This window comes from Orbicella franksi, chromosome 5 (assembly GCF_964199315.1).
Source record: "Orbicella franksi chromosome 5, jaOrbFran1.1, whole genome shotgun sequence".
NCBI classification, from domain to species: Eukaryota; Metazoa; Cnidaria; class Anthozoa; order Scleractinia; family Merulinidae; genus Orbicella; species Orbicella franksi.
Window position 1 is genome coordinate 5,536,707 of NC_138149.1, and position 11,326 is coordinate 5,548,032.

The following is an 11,326-nucleotide window of genomic DNA, read 5'->3' on the forward strand; positions in this document are numbered from 1 at the left end:
ATGATCAAGTCACGAGATAGGAAAACTGAAAATATGGAGCGTGGGATTTTGCCAAAACAAGAAACTCTACCATACCAGATCAAGGGCTATATAAACAAAGATACGGTTGTCCTTGATGGCAGATCGCCGTTACATTCAAAGCTTTTTTGACTACGTCTCATGTTACAACAAAAACTACTTTTCAACCCATGGGAGCCGGAAGATTTGCGCACGACCGACGGACGAGTGTGGAATCTAAGCGTGTGGAATCCGGAGGGGGAAAGTTGTAAGTATAGACGTGTCCTCAGGAGATAGAGATTCATCACTTAAGAACATACACAGCGAGTACGAACAGTTCCTCTTAGTATGGGATGTCACTTTCGTCTCACTTCCCTTTCAAAGTGTTCAGCAAATTTGAACCCCTTGGCAAGTTTTGAAATCATTTTAGCAAGGCAATCAGTGTTGGATACAAGAACACAAATAACAGATTAGTGCATCTTGTACTTAAGATATCGAAGCTGTTATCAACAGTAAGTGATAGGTCGAGCTCTAAAGCCTGGTTTTGCCTAGTGACGCAAGCACAAGCGCAAACACAAACGTAAGCAATAGGGATGACCCAAGTGAAAACGAAATTCGATGCAAACTCAAGCACAAGCAAAATCATCCGAACCTTCCAAACTGTTTAGGCCCGAGGTAATCTGCATCCAGTGTTTTCATGGGCCAAACTTAACCACGTGTGGTAAATATCCTTATGCTTGAATTTTTCCTGAGCGTGTTTCGTTTTCACTTGTTGCAGCGCACGGCAAACGCAAGCATAAGCGCAAGCACAAGAAAAAGGAAACATTTTGACCCTTGCGCCTGAGCTTGTGCTTGTGCTTATGCCAGCGTCAAGGCCGTTTTCACGGTGAAATAAGAATTATTGTGTTTGCACTTGCGCTTACGCTTGTGCTTGCGGCGCTAGTGAAAACCAGGCTTAAACCTTTTCCACTTACATTTCCTGGTGTCGACTATAAATAGAAATTAGTTTTGACATTTTCAAATATTACCCAAAACAACTTAAACCGGCAGCTTTGTCTTCTTTTGAGGCAATATTTGTGACAGCAGTGAAGTACAGTTCCAAGTACGTATGTGATATCATTTAGGTCGATCACTAATTAAGTGGTTCCAAATCTATTGAGCTGTTTTCGCCCATGCACATGAAATAACGAGAGACCACTAACATGCCAGCTGTTTGGCGTTACACGAAGAATGATAAGATTTGAACTGGAGTCTTTGACCATTTACCTGGTCAACTAGAGGACATGTTCTTAGTTTTTCATCTAAAACATGTTAACGATTAATATCTCTAGTTTAGGACAAGAACGGTTTTAAGATGTTGATAAAAAATATCCCCAAAAGGAACTGCAGCACTGCCGGACTATTTCAACAATAAAGTTCATGCTAACGATGTGATATAGCTGTAACAGTTTATTTTCACCTAAAATGATCAAAGGAAAACGGAAAAAACAGCCAAGAGCAGCAAGGCTCCAAGAGACCACGTGACCACGCTCCGCTGACCAGCTGTAGGGTTCTCGTCCTCTTTATACATCTTCTTGACAATTGCCATGGAGCCGTTGTTAGGGCGTGGCTCTATTCCCAGGAGATCGCACATCATTGGGTAAAGATCAAGAATGGAGAACGGCTCAATCTCGTAATCCACTTTAAACGCAGGTCCTTGCGCAAACAAGATCGAGTACAGTTTTGCCTTCTGCGGAGGCCAACCGTGAGATCCTCTTACCCAGTGTCCGGGTCGGACAGAGGCACTGGACTTCTTCACGATCCAGCCAACGTCGGGATCGACGAAGATGGGCGGGATTCGTCGATTGTGTTTCCAGTGGTAATCCTCGGGAATATCTTGCTTTTTGTACACAGCCAGATGATCAGGAGTCTTCGGCTCGGTCAAGTTCTTGTAGATCTCGTCCAACTTTCCTTCGTTTGGCCAGATGTGACCGAGTGATCCACTCTCGGTGAGCGTGTATGTTGACGGGTCGATGTACTGATCCAAGAGGATCACTCGCTCTGAAGATGTGTTCACCATGTTGTGATCACTGACAAAGATTACGTTGACTTTATCAGTGAACGATTCCTTCTCCAGTTGATCGAGAAGATAACCAACAGCATCTCGGTCCACCTCCTCAATGGAGTCCTTGTACTCTTGAGATAGTGCGCCATCCGAGTGACCCTTCCAGTCCGGTGCATCAATGTACAGCGCCACAAAGCGAGGAGGATCGTCAGACTTGAGCCAGCCGATCACTCTGTCTACTCGCATGGGGTATGTCTCGGTCTTCTTATTGAAAAAGTCAGGGTAGCAATGTTCATAAGGTGGCCACGTACTTCGAGTCTTGTTGCGCAAGTTAGGCAGCTCTTTGGGATCTACAGTACTGCAGTTTAACTTGCAAATTGGTTTTTCGTAGAACTTCGGCATTTCTTTGTAACCGCCAAAGCCCGGCCAAAAGTACACTCCACTGCGTCCTTTGTTTGTTGTTGATCGCTGTAGGGTCAGCCATATTGGCTCCGATTCATTGTAGAATTTCGGGTCAAAGTTGCTGCAGTCGAATTCCAAGATAAACATTTCCTTATAAACCGGATCCCAAAACACATTGGAAACGATTCCATGGCTCTCTGGGTACAACCCAGTGAGTATGGATTGGTGAGTTGGCCATGTTTTACCGGGAACAACCGTCTTGATGTATTTGGCTTTGACTCCATTCTTCGCCACTCTGTCGAGGTTTGGTGTGTTCGCAAACTTGCCGCTGATAAGATTCCAAGGCATTCCATCCATGGACACCAGAATCACGGTTTGAGGTTCTTTAGCATGAATTACAGCGGGAAAGGTGATGAAAAGATACACTGCAGCAAGCAAAACCTGGACCATTTTCATGCAGTTTCCTCGGGTTAATGCGCTCATTTTACGATTGAAAGCAAACGAAAAACGATATGTAATCTCTTTGCTTAGTGCATTCATTATCAAACCTGTCAAAAAACATCCCTCAAGATGACATTTGATAATGCACGGATCCAGTAAGGTCAAAAGGATATCACGGAAAGGAAAGCCGGACTTTGACAGCACTGAAACTGACAGCAATTATCCTATATTGCTATATTTCAGCTGCTCTTATACATCATTAAAGTAAAATCTCAGGAAGATCAATAGTTTTGTAATTTGAATTTTAGTGACGTCATGTGAAAACCAACTATTGATTAAACGAATCGCGGCCTCAGCTTTTATTACGTGGCTTCTGAAAGGGAAAGCCATATTTCTGTACTACCATTAGTTGTGGAACAACTTACCTAGAGACCTAAGACAAGCATTTTCACTGAGCGATTTCAAATTTGAATTAAGTCGTCACAGTTTAAAGTAATATAATAATTTTAAGCTAATTTTTAGACACGGCCTCCCTGAAAAGCATTTTTCCTTTTTAATTTTTATTGTATTTAGGCACCCTTAAAACAAGCTTTCAACCCTCATACTTTTCCAGAAAATAATATGGTCTCCATTAAGACATAGTTTCAATTTCGAAGACTTTTCCTCGGACCATTTTAATTTATGGGTTACTTTCTTTTTTTTCTTCAAATGATGCACCTAGTAAATCTTGTTTTGAAAGACCTTGAAAGGCAATAGAGTGTGTTCACGTGACGTCATCATATTCTCAAATCCAAAACTAAAGAGCCACTAAGGGTTTTATCCTCACCAGGCATAAGAAGTACTAAATTTATATCTGTTTACAACTTTCCAGCTCAATAGCGTCCTTCGTTTGGAAACCAGCGCATTTTGAATTTCGGAGTTATGGCGGTGCGTGACATAAAGCTAAGATCACTTATCTCGTGATTTTTAGCCCTTTTTGGAGTTCAAGTATAAGGAAAAGTGCTTGTGTAATTGTTTTTTGGTTCGGTTCAGATAATTAGTTGACTAGATGGCCAAAATAAGTTCCAGATGGTTACACTATTTTCCGGCCGCCATATTGGAGGATTAAGGAGGTCCACCAACATGGCGGCTCCATACTAGACTCTCTAATTTTGAGCGGAACATTTCGACAAATATCTCAACTTTGGGACAACGCACACACCTTAAACTTGGTGAACTGTCTTCTTTATTTATCGGCTATAAGATCACAATTTCTTGACCTAATCCACTGAGTGGTTTTGATTTTATTTTTTATTGCGTGACAATGAACACACTCTTTACAACAGATATTCAAGCAAGCAAAACAATGTAAAAAAGTCATTGTAAATGAATATTATTTTGGATAAACGTTCCAACTAGCCGGAAAATAATGTTCATCAGAGCACTGATAGGTCTCTTACACTTTCCAAGTGGACCCATGTTATCCGCAAGGACTGCAGTTGAAATGAAGTGAAAGGCTAAACAAAAAAAGAACCATTGAATTCAAGTTGCGGCGAGCTCATATTTAATGCAAAAGCGAAATTCAGTCGCATAATAGGCCATTTCCAATCGAGTTACCTTCTGCCGCTTTTTCAAAAACGAGTCTTTCGTACAAAACCCTTCAAACAAAAATGAGTTTGATTTGCACGAAATAGAACCTGTAGGGAAAACACATTTCCATATGAATGGTTTTTTCACAAGAGATTGTGATTTTATGATTATAATCTCAAAACAAGCAAAACAATGTAAAAAGTCATTGTAGATGAATATTATTTTGGATAAACGTTCCAACTAGCCGGAAAATAATGTTCATCAGAGCACTGATAGGTCTCTTACACTTTCCAAGTGGACCCATGTTATCCGCAAGGACTGCAGTTGAAATGAAGTGAAAGGCTAAACAAAAAATAACCTTTGAATTCAAGTTGCGGCGAGATCATATTTAATGCAAAAGGGAAATACAGTCGCATAATAGGCCATTTCCAATCGAGTTACCTTCTGCCGCTTTTTCAAAAACGAATCTTCGTGCAAAACCTTTCATGATTATAATCTCTTTTTTTGCACGAAGACTCTTTTTGACAGAGGCAAAAGGCAAAACGAAAATGGCCTATTACTTTGTTAAACCGCCCTTCCAAGTTGAAATATATGCTTTGAAGACGTACTTTACTACTAGTGGAAACAGCTCAGTAAAATTCATCCAATGTTTGTCAAGGGAAGGTTGCCTGACTCGCTATGCAAATTACTCCAGTTTGGAAGAGCAAAATATTCATTTAAATATCAAACAATGAACCTGCAGGTGCAGCCACCTTGCTCTGAGAGCAATTTAAAGCCGAAACTGCTAAAATGTCCAATAACTACAAGAGTATTTTCCATTAGTGACAGCCATATGTCATTTTGGGCTTCCTTGGAAATTGACATTGAACATCTCAACGACAACAAAGCTTCCACAAAAATTTGCAATCAAGAGCTGTTGAGAGCTCGAAAACAGTTCAAAAATGTGAGAGCTCGAAAACAGTTCAAAAATGGGCGATTCTATTCACAGCAACACTAGATGTTTGTGATGAATACAATTTCCGTCTATTTTAGTGTAAAGCTAAAGTGAAAGTATTAATTAAGAGATTCCTCTTAAGTCCACAGGGTGTATATAATTATTTATATGTAATTAGTTCTCTTCGCCAGTCTCATATATGGTGCAAAATCTCTAATGAGTAAAACTTGTTTGAACAGTTGCAACATCGTCAACTTTCATTCTGATCATGTGTCAGGTCCACTTGACTGAAATTCGACGACTACTTCCGCATCTTGACCGTCTTGTACTAATTTCCAAGCAACTCGCAACGGCAAAGAAATTCTAATTTGGCTTAGTAAAATTTAAATTAAATTGCCACCTGCCTCGGGGGCATTGTAAGGAATATCATGCAAAATGAGAAACATGTTTGTAATCTCTGAGTCAACAACTGATCAGATCTGGGTGTGACTCCGAAGAGCGCGCTGCAAAGTAACAAACAACAAGAATAGACCGTTTCGTGCCGTTTGCCTTCTTCTGCTTTTTCGTCGTTCCTTCGTCCACGGCTGGAAATAAAGAACCTCAAACCGTGCTTCTGGTGTCCATGGATGGAATGCCTTGGAATCTTATCAGTGGCAAGTTTGCGAACACGCAAAATCTCGACAGAGTAGCCAAGAATGGAGTCAAAGCCAAATACATTGAGACGGTTGTTCCCGGTAAAACATGGCCAACTCACCAATCCACACTCACTGGGTTGTACCCAGAGAGCCATGGAATCGTTTCCAATAAGTTCTGGGATCCAGTCTATAAAGAATTGTTCATTTTCGAATATGACTGCAGCAACTTCGACCCGAAATTCTACAATGAATCGGAGCCAATATGGCTGACCCTGCAGCGATCAACAACAAACAAAGGACGCAGGGGAGTGTACTTTTGGCCGGGTTTTGGCGGTTACAAAGAAATGCCGAGCTTCTACAGAAAACCGATTTGTAAGTTAAACTGCAGTACTGTAGATCCCAAAGAGCTGCCTAACTTGCGCAAGTAGCTGGCCTTCTTATGAACATTGCTACCCTGATTTTTTCAACGAGACCGAGACATACTCCAAGCGCGTAGACAGAGTGATCGGCTGGCTCAAGTCTGAAGATCCTCCTCGCTTTGTGGCGCTGTACATTGATGCACCGGACTGGAAGGGTCACTCGGATGGCGCACTATCTCAAGAGCACAAGGACTCCATTGAGGAGGTGGACCGAGATGCTGTTGGTTATCTTCTCGATCAACTGGAGAAGGAATCGCTCGATGACAAAGTAAACGTAATCTTTGTCAGTGATCACAACATGGTGAATACGTCTTCCGACAGAGTGATCCTCTTGGATCAGTACATCGACCCGTCAACATACACGCTCACAGAAAGTTCAACCATTGGTCACATCTGGCCAAACGAAGGAAAGTTGGACGAGATCTACAAGAACTTGACCGAACCGAAGACTCCTGATCATCTGGCTGTGTACAAAAAGCAAGATATTCCCGAGGATTACCACTGGAAGCACAATCGACGAATCCCGCCGATTTACGTTGATCCTGACGTTGGCTGGCTCGTCGAGAAGTCCAATGCCACCGCCCGCAAAGGAGAATGGGTTTGAGGTAATCATGGCTGGCCTCCGCAAAAGGGAAAACTGTACTCGATTTTATTCGCGCAAGGACCCCCGTTTAGAGTGGATTACGAGATTGAGCCGTTTTCCATTCTTGATCTTTATCCAATGATGTGCGATCTCCTCGGAATAAATCCACGCCCTAACAACGGCTCCATGGCAATTGTCAAGAAGATGTATAAAAAGGACGAGGACCCAAAAGCTGGTCAGCAGGGCGTGGTCACGTGGTCAATACGTGCTCTCTTGGCCTTGACGACAGCTGCGGTTGCTTTGATTTGGTTGTAGAAAACAGAGACAAAATATTGCGTGAATTGAAAAGAGGTTTGTGGTATAATCAAAAACTTTCATAATTTTTTTGAGTGTAGACAAGGAGCGTTAAACTTGACTATAGTGACTGATGCCGTGTGTATTAATTCGTAGATAAACCTCAGGGTTTTATTTAATCGATCTTTAATCTTGTTCTCTCATACGAAGAATGAATCTACATTTTAGTGAATATATGGCGGTTTTAGTTTTCCTCAAAACCTGTCGACACAATAGGTTAGCTGCGCTGGCTCTTCACCGAGTCAAACCTGATTGGTTTTCAGTCTTTTACCTATATCCACTTTGCCATAATTTCTTTTAGCATCGCACTGATGATCCAAACTGGTTTACATACTGCATTCAGTGCCTAAACGATAAAGAACGTCTTTCATTAATACCTCTTTTAAAATGGACTGAAGAATTAGCTGCCCTTAGAATAGTTCCTCGGACAAATTGTTCCAGGTTGGAGCTCCATCGTAACCAAAGCTACGCTTTCGGGACTCAGTTTTTCCTCTGTATATACATGCATGGCTATTCAAATTTATAAACATTCTGACATGTTTGGTTGTTGCAATAATAGCACAGGTCAACAACGCAACGTGGGTTTACGGGGCGCACGGGTGGCCGCCCGAGGAGAGTCACAGTTACCCAATTTTCTTCGCACGTGGTCCCGCATTTAAAAAGAATTTCGAGGTGCAGCCCTTCAGTATACTTGACCTTTATCCACTGATGTGTCATTTGCTTGGAATTGCACCTCAGCCAAACAATGGCTCCCTGGAAAATGCCGTGTCCATGCTAAGCGGTTACACCACAAATGGCTCTCTCACCGCTGGCCAAACTGGAGTTGTCACGCGGGCGTTGGTTATTGTACAGACTGTAGTTATTTTCACTTTGATTTATCTTTGAAATAGCACATGCATCCCTCACAGTAATATTTATTCCTAAGTTTTTTTTTTTATCTTTTCTGGTTTAATGACATTTTTTACTGTCAAAAACAGCAGGCCTAGTAAGACATGCATAACAAGATAACTGCACTTCAGAAGTGATTAATAGTATCATAGTTTGTCAGTTAGAAATGCAAATTTTCTTGTATTTCAGCTTAGGAGGGTCACTGAAGTGACATACAGTTCATTTATATTTTCTACCACTTCATCTCTGGATTAGCCTTGTATCTTTCATAATCTTCTTTCTTGAAAAAAGAGATTTCTGTTTCATTTTCTGTTAGGAAACATAGGAATAATATATTAATAGAAAGGAATTACTTCACAACAGCCATGAAGGATGCAAGGTTCACCTCACATATAAGGCAATGACACTGCAACTTCATGGTATAAAGAGTTTTAAATGAACTTTAGTAGTGATGTGTAACTTATTTCTAACCTATCATACTTTCTTGTCATATTTCAAAACTCTAATATGTAAGAACCCATTTGTGTTTGAATATATTTTCTTTCCTAACCTCCATAGAATACTTGCTTTACAAACCCATAGAACATGTAAATATATTCAGCTTATTGTTTTTTTTACATCGTTTGTGTTGAATTTCTTCTCCTTGCCATGAAGATTATAGTTCGCTTTTTTACTTTTAATTCTGAACAAGAAGTGCAAAATGTAAGAAGAGGGGGGGGGGGGGTGGCAGGGGGGTTGAATGAGCAATAAGTGACTTATTGCTTAAAAGAGGGAGTGGGGTTCAAATATTTGACACAACAAGTGTACTGGCAATAATTTTTGTGGAGGAAGTCTGAACTTTGGCAACTAGCCTAAAATAAACTAAGTTACTTCATTCCGCACCAACTTTAATGACAGGCACTTGAGCATGTTTTGAGGGCAGCATTCATATAACTCATGACAAACTTTGAAGGCAAAAGCAAGACATTTACTTACCAATTCCACTATCAGAAAGACTGTGATCTGGTGTTAAAATGAGTTTCTGATCATCTTCTAGGACAATGACTGGATTACTTGTCTATAAAATAGAGAAACAAAGGGCTTTTAACCCCATATAAAAAAGATGGGGGTGCTTGTTGGAGATTTTGAAAAGAACTCCTAAGAGGTACCAAGATCCTGTTTTGTGGACGTGGCTTGAACTTTTTATCACCACTAACAGGTACCAATTTTAAAACAACACATTATCTCCTGTCATATATTTTGTCCTCCTGCTACTGCTGTGGACCTTTTGAGGCTGAACACCCCAAGAGGTACCAAAACTGCTCTCTTAACCCCTAAAAGGTACGACGAGCACCCCTATCCCTTTTATATGGGAGTAGCCCCCCCCCCCCCCCCCCCATGGCTGTTTAACCCTTTCTTACAAGGATTGTTTGCAAGAAAGTAGTCATCTTATTCAGTGTTTAGTTGGAATTCAATAGAATGCAATACATCTCTCACCTTGGCACCATGTGCTTTATGCTGAATTTTCATTGTGTCTGAAGATTTTTGAATAGAATCAAAATACATAATAAATCATACATGATATTTTTTTGTAAAATTTAAAGGCATTTCCACTCTTAAGATAAACCACTGATATACATGCAAGGTATGGTGACTGAATGATCAGTACGCTAGACTGCAGATTTAGATTAAAATTTTTACCACAATTGCTACTAATCTTGTAATCTGATTGGCTAATTTGCCATTGTCAATAAGAGTCCAGACAACGCTGCTCGCGTCAATGTGTCACGCAATGCCTTTTTCAGCTCATGCTCTGAAAAAATCATTTTCTTAGACGTTGATATTGTGGTAAAAAACAAACTGAATATGGTTTAGCGTTGTCTGTACTCTTATCGACAACGATATGCGTCACCACAGTGGTCAAAATTTGTTGTGGACTCACGAGAAGCAGCCGAGTGAGTCCACAACATTTCAACCACTGTGATGGCACATATCGTTGTCGATATGAATACAGACAAGGCTAAACCACATTTAATTTGTTATACTGACCCAGGCAACTGTGTTGTGTTCTTGAGCAAGACACTTAACTCATTCAGTGCTAACGTTTCTCAACCCGAGGGCAGAAAGGGGGAAATTGAACTGTCATCTATACTAGATTAATAGCTGACATTTTCGCGCAATTGAAACATTTCCAAGAATATTCATCCACGAACCATATGCGAAGTTCCTGAAAGGAGGAGGTACATCAGGTCTTTTCTTTATCTCTGTAAATAAAATCATAACCATTTAAGTTTCTATACACAGGATACAAATTCAGACGGAAAGTAAAAAAACTCACCTGAAATTACAAAGTTCATAAAATGTTGGACCGTTTGCTCTAATGGCACGTCTTTGAAGACGACATACTTGATATTTCTGTATTCAAACGACCTTATCAGACGCACAGTTATAATCGCTCCGGTAGACTTTGCCTCTTTCTCTCCAATTCCGCTATCCATTGCCAAAAAATCTCATGAAGTACATAATGCAGATAACACAGCGCTACTCTCCGTCCGCCATGTTGAGTGTGGCTGAGCGACCACTCATTTAAAGGCCACTGGACCAAAGAACTGAGGGCTCATCTAGCCCACTCTCTCTGATCTTCCTCTGATAAAACCCCCAGGGACATAAACTCTCACATCTTTTTCAGTGGTGGATCCAGACCTTGAGCTTAGGAGTAGGGGAGGTGGGGGGGTTTGCTTGCCCTGCCGGCTTTTCTTCCTTCTGCATTTTTTTTTTTACCCAAAAGAAAAGGGGGAGGAGGGGGGTGGGTAGGCGAGTATTAATCATAAACAGGCAACATAACACTGAAGTAACAAAATTCCATCTCTTACGTTTGTAATATTTGCGATTCCTGCTCCGTTCCGTTATAAACCACTCCACTTTTGCATGCTAAGGCAAGGCTGCAGCCAGTTTGAGGCGAACCGAAGCACTTGCCTCAGTCATTTGTATTTGCTTGTTTCTGTGGTTTCTTTTTCAAAGGGGGAAAATAAAACTTTACTAAATACCTAGGAAGATAATTTAACCATGGACATTACCTCA

The 11,326-nt window shown here is 40.9% G+C and overlaps 2 protein-coding genes and 1 pseudogene across 2 annotated transcripts; 1 reads left to right on the forward strand and 2 right to left on the reverse strand.

The window, feature by feature from the left end:
• Positions 1 to 17: 17 nt before the first annotated feature.
• Positions 18 to 4,893, reverse strand: LOC145486466 (ectonucleotide pyrophosphatase/phosphodiesterase family member 5-like). The gene has a single exon (XM_081465140.1). It carries the CDS (start codon positions 2,981 to 2,983, stop codon positions 1,466 to 1,468), a length of 1,518 nt encoding a protein of 505 aa, XP_081321266.1. The 5' UTR covers positions 2,984 to 4,893; the 3' UTR covers positions 18 to 1,465.
• A 96-nt stretch (positions 4,894 to 4,989) lies between these two features.
• LOC145486960 (ectonucleotide pyrophosphatase/phosphodiesterase family member 5-like) lies at positions 4,990 to 8,275 on the forward strand (annotated as a pseudogene).
• Positions 8,276 to 8,459: 184 nt separating this feature from the next.
• LOC145487332 (UPF0538 protein C2orf76 homolog) lies at positions 8,460 to 11,253 on the reverse strand. Its single transcript, XM_081466094.1, has 5 exons — positions 10,584 to 11,253; positions 10,459 to 10,509; positions 9,743 to 9,780; positions 9,242 to 9,323; positions 8,460 to 8,575 (listed from the first exon to the last, which is right to left on the reverse strand). Exons 1-5 carry the CDS (start codon positions 10,741 to 10,743, stop codon positions 8,499 to 8,501), a joined length of 408 nt encoding a protein of 135 aa, XP_081322220.1. The 5' UTR covers positions 10,744 to 11,253; the 3' UTR covers positions 8,460 to 8,498.
• Between the last annotated feature and the right edge of the window lie 73 nt (positions 11,254 to 11,326).

What these genes read in the sequence shown, in the direction of transcription:
- LOC145486466 (XM_081465140.1), bottom strand. Translation starts at nt 2,983, where the DNA reads ATGAATGCACTAAGCAAAGAGATTACATATCGTTTTTCGTTTGCTTTC.
- LOC145487332 (XM_081466094.1), bottom strand. Translation starts at nt 10,743, where the DNA reads ATGGATAGCGGAATTGGAGAGAAAGAGGCAAAGTCTACCGGAGCGATT. An exon ending in ATAAAGCACATGGTGCCAAG is followed by an intron (nt 9,324 to 9,742) that starts GTGAGAGATGTA and finishes TCTATTTTATAG; the next exon opens with ACAAGTAATCCAGTCATTGT. An exon ending in TCTTTCTGATAGTGGAATTG is followed by an intron (nt 8,576 to 9,241) that starts GTAAGTAAATGT and finishes GTTTCCTAACAG; the next exon opens with AAAATGAAACAGAAATCTCT.